The sequence below is a fragment of the Wyeomyia smithii genome, chromosome 3 (assembly GCF_029784165.1).
Source record: "Wyeomyia smithii strain HCP4-BCI-WySm-NY-G18 chromosome 3, ASM2978416v1, whole genome shotgun sequence".
Taxonomy (NCBI): domain Eukaryota; kingdom Metazoa; phylum Arthropoda; class Insecta; order Diptera; family Culicidae; genus Wyeomyia; species Wyeomyia smithii.
In genome coordinates, this window is record NC_073696.1 from 206,112,311 (window position 1) to 206,117,033 (window position 4,723).

General features: G+C 37.6%; 1 protein-coding gene across 1 annotated transcript; it reads left to right on the forward strand.

Moving 5' to 3' along the window:
• Window positions 1-1,292: 1,292 nt before the first annotated feature.
• Window positions 1,293-3,172, forward strand: LOC129729947 (zinc metalloproteinase nas-14-like). Its single transcript, XM_055688872.1, has 7 exons — window positions 1,293-1,493; window positions 1,553-1,735; window positions 1,793-2,110; window positions 2,168-2,310; window positions 2,363-2,470; window positions 2,538-2,837; window positions 3,028-3,172. Exons 1-7 carry the CDS (start codon window positions 1,358-1,360, stop codon window positions 3,103-3,105), a joined length of 1,266 nt encoding a protein of 421 aa, XP_055544847.1. The 5' UTR covers window positions 1,293-1,357; the 3' UTR covers window positions 3,106-3,172.
• The last annotated feature ends 1,551 nt before the right edge of the window (window positions 3,173-4,723 follow it).

The following is a 4,723-nucleotide window of genomic DNA, read 5'->3' on the forward strand; positions in this document are numbered from 1 at the left end:
TGTTCAAAATGGCATCGAAACAAGGAGCATTGTGCAAGCACTTTGTTCTGGCTGAGCTGCACAAAATTTTTGGCAAAAACTTCACGGTAAACCATTTTAAAAGCTTTTGGTTTCGCCTGTGCATATTTTCCTGCAAACTGCGACAACGATTCGCCAGAAAGTTGAAGACTGGCCAAAGTATTGAACGTGTTTTGGCTAGATACATCATCATATTACGGCAAAACAAAAAAACCAACGTTTTTGAACAACCATACGACCCCATTTGTACCCAATATACCCAACCCTACGAATTTGCCACAGTGTCACCTAATCGGAGATTTCTTTAGGATTTTAAGTTTTTTGGTAGACAAAATTAACTGGAGAGCAACGGACTACAAACAGTTGATTGGTACAATCAAGAGGTGCATTCGAAAATTCGACGAGTAGGCCGTAGGTACAACGCTTTGGTATCGGCATCATGAAAAAGCTTCGTCGAAAAGCAATTTATGGACATTTCTCAAATGTTCATAATTTTTTTTGTCGATAATGAATGTATCTTCATTATGGGCCATCCACATTCTACGTGGATAGCTTCGGGGGGATATCTGTGTAACGTCCACAGTTGTCCATGGAAAAATTTGCAACGCTTCTCAACAGCTACCGATACTGCAACAAACTAGTTATACTTGAAATATTAGGTGAGTTTTCGTCATCATCTTTTGGGGTCATATGCACAGAGGTGACTTAATGTATGAATGATTCGTTTGATTTTGTCAGACAATAGCCTCGTTTATCCAATAGTAAACCGCTGCTGAGCTAACGCTCCAGTGTTTCCTAAATAGATTTAATGGTACTGCTGATCCCCTTTGGGGGAAGCAGAAAATTTTATTCACTTCTAATGAAATTAGTATATTTCACCTTAAAACCTCTCACAAAATTACACCCTCTTATACAGGAAAACATTTATAAAATTTAGTTCCGATGAGAGATGTTCACTATAGTAATGAGTTAAAAATGAAATGCAACCTTTCGCTGCAAACCTCAGATGAACAAGTGAACATATGCCAGAGATGTCGTATTGAATTGCCGAAGTTTATTGATACGAAAAACATATAAGAGAGGCAAAAATGAACAATTGTTTGTGATTGTGATATTTTCAATTCCAAAATATATCAATTAACTTCATTGTTCGAATGCATAAAATAATGTTTGCAACTGTTAAGCCGAGAACTGCTGTAGTTCCCCTTTTTACAGATCAATTTCAACGTGGTTACTAACTGTGGTGACGTTAACCTTTTCCGAATTTTCAATTGATCCGATTGTTTCTAATTCGGGTATAAATATCGCACTCACGTAAAATTTACGCGTCGTTATCATCATGAACAGTCTCTACCTGTTGATGCTGCTAGTAGCGCTAGCCTCGACTAGTCCAGCAGTTGATTTTAGAATCCCGATACGTGGCAAGCATAAACGTGGAGAGCGAAACTTTGCTACGCAGCCACACTATGAAGTTGGTAAGTAACAAAAAAATATTTGTGAACCTAAAGAGGAAGTAACTTATGATGGGACACAGGACATCGGCTGCGCAATCATAATCGGAAAGTGAACAGAACGTATCCATTCGAGATGGGCATGGGATATTACTACCAGTATGACATTATGCTGAAACCAGATGTCGAGCAGAATGCTATACCTACAACATCTACAAACCGTTGGCCGAACGCTGTTGTACCGTATGAGATTATTGGAACCTTCAGTAAGTGTAAAATTTGAACAAAAAGTGCAGCTATAATAGGTGTTCGTCCTTTAACAGCTACTACTGAACTAGCCAACATTCAAACAACCATTGCTCAATATAATGCTGTAACATGCGTGAGATTCATTCCTCATACAACGGAAACTAATTATATAAAAATAAACAACAGTGCGACCGGATGTTGGTCCTATGTGGGTCGAAGTTTAGATAATACATATAACTTGGTGAATCTGCAAAACCCCAGCTGCATGACAACTGGTACGATAGCTCATGAGTTCATGCACGCGATTGGATTCTATCACGAGTTTATGCGTCCTGATCGTGACACTTATATCTCGATCAACACATCTGCCTTGCTACCGCAATATCAAACAAGTTTGTATTAGTTTTATTTCGATGGATTCGTGTCATTACTACGTAATTTTACAACAGCATCGTTTTATAATGCAAATTTTGCCAAATACGCGGCGAACCAGGTGGAATTGTATGGAATTCCGTACTATTATGGTAGTGTGATGCACTACTCGAAATGGGGAGGTGCTGCCAGCTACAGCTATCCAGTTATGAATAATTTGGTAAGATGCTTCGATGTCATTTGATTCGTTAGTTAATTCTAATTTATTCCAGTTACCGTGGACTGGAGATTTCGGCAACAATACTGGACTGTCTGCTCCGGATATTTTGGCGATAAACTACATGTATTGCAATTCAACTACTACCACCACATCAGCTCCGGTACATATGACATGAGAGTGAAAAAATATTGAATAACAATATGCCATTTGGTTTTTCTCCATTTCAGGCAACTACCACTACGGCTCCAACGACAACGACGACAACTCAAGCTTCTACAACCACGACAACTTCAACGACGACAACAACTAAAGCTCCTACGACGACAACAACAACTTCAACGACGACAACAACAACACCAGCTCCGACAACAACAACAAAAGCCACTACAACGACGACAACAACAACACCAGCTCCGACAACGACAACAACAACTAAAGCACCCATAACGACGACAACTTCAACGACGACAACACCAGCTCCCACGTCGACAACAACGAAAATTCCCACAACGACGACTACATCAACTGTAAGTATATATTGAGCTTAAATCGTCTGTAATCTACCCATCAACAAAAAAAAAAACATAACTTTAACCAGGAATCGTCTTTATTGAGCATTAGGGTTAATCATTCTAAGTAATTCTGATATCCTGTAACGGACAGTAAAATAGTCACACATTCATCCATTTTACAAATTTTTTTTTCATATTCTTACAGACGACCCCGGCTCCAGGCAGCAAAAGAAAAGCGGTTTGCTGGTTATACGTTTTCAGAATCTGCATCATCAGGTTTTAGAATTTTATAATAAAGCAAGATTAAAGTTACAGTGGCTTTAATAAAAAAACCTGATTTAAACAATCTAGTATTGTTGTGATGTTTCTCACGTTAGGGAGTACTGCAGTGCCCCTACTGTTACATTAAATGATCAGTGCGACATTTTAAGTGTGGTATCCAAAGGTTTCAGGACATGTATATTGACCTTTGTTATTTTACCATATTTAAAAACTTATATTTTATATTGATATGGAATATCCGGACCAAGGATACCGGATCGAAGTTAAGTTTCATTCTGTGGTGTCAAAGGCGCTTGCTAACTGAAATCGTTAAATATAATGGTTTATCAGCGTCAATTTTGAATGGTATTACACACTGGCAACCTAATCTACATAACTCCGAATAAAGTTGCAAAGATGATTCATTTATGTCTCCCCATTTACATTAAACTTCACCTTATAAGTTTGTTATTTTTTCTAGAAATTATTCAAGCCCGTTGTAAAGCAAACATTGGCCAACATTGGCATTATGGTTTGTGGTGAGGATGTTTAATTTTGCCACCTACACAATATACTGTATATGTATGTCTCTGATGTAGTATTATGCTTCATGGTACATAACGGAGCACAAAAATTAATTCACATAATTAAGACAGCCATGTTACTATAACCATACGATTAGCATCATCTTCGGGCAGACGCTTTTTCTCTGTTCAATAGTGATGGAACAAAACATCGCACTGAGGATGGTGTCATTAGAACTACTGATGCTCGGCTATCACTGCTTGGGTTAATCCTCGAAATATCGTTTGCAAATCCAGCATCTATAGGGTGGCCATTGTACGAAACTGAAAAACTAGTATGTTATCGAAATACTGAAGCAATTTTAAATTATACTGGAGAAAAATTAAATTATGGTAACAATAAAAGATATTATCGAGTTTGTTTATCTTTAAATTATGTACATAGGGGTTCTATAGCAGCGAGTGTACAGCAGCCAGTCTTCATTTTGTTATTGTGTAGGGGGTATATTTTTATGATATCACTGACACTTTATCTCATGAGCATGAGAGGTAAACTTTTGCGTAGTAAACTTGAAACCGTTAAATCCGAACATCATTGAGAAGGAGTTTTGAGCATAAATAGTGTTCTATGATATTGGTGTTGCATTATCGCAGCAGTGTTTTTAAGACGAGGGCAAAACAATCTTGTCAAGGTATATCGTTGTTCTCTTGAAAAAATATCCTTAATATCAACACAGTATGTGTTCTTCAAATAATGGATTCGATCTCTCTGCTGGTGTTGCGGATTTGGGCATAGTAAATTAAAAATATTAACACAAGAGCACTTTTACTTGTGGGTCAGAATTGAGTAATTATGGAATGTTTTAATCAATAAATCATTGTAACAAAACATAATATAGACAAGTAAAGTAGTAGAGGAGCTTAACAAGGGATTCCGACCTGCATATTTTTTGGACTGAATATTTTGTAGACTTGAATTTGTCCGTTTCCTTGTAATGCAACGCTAAAGGGACTCAACAATCATTTGCTCGATGAAAATCCTTTCTAAGCCCCCAATTTATTCCATTTCCGTAGTACCTACGGGAGTGTCACTGAGTCAGGGGCCTCCTATTTAGA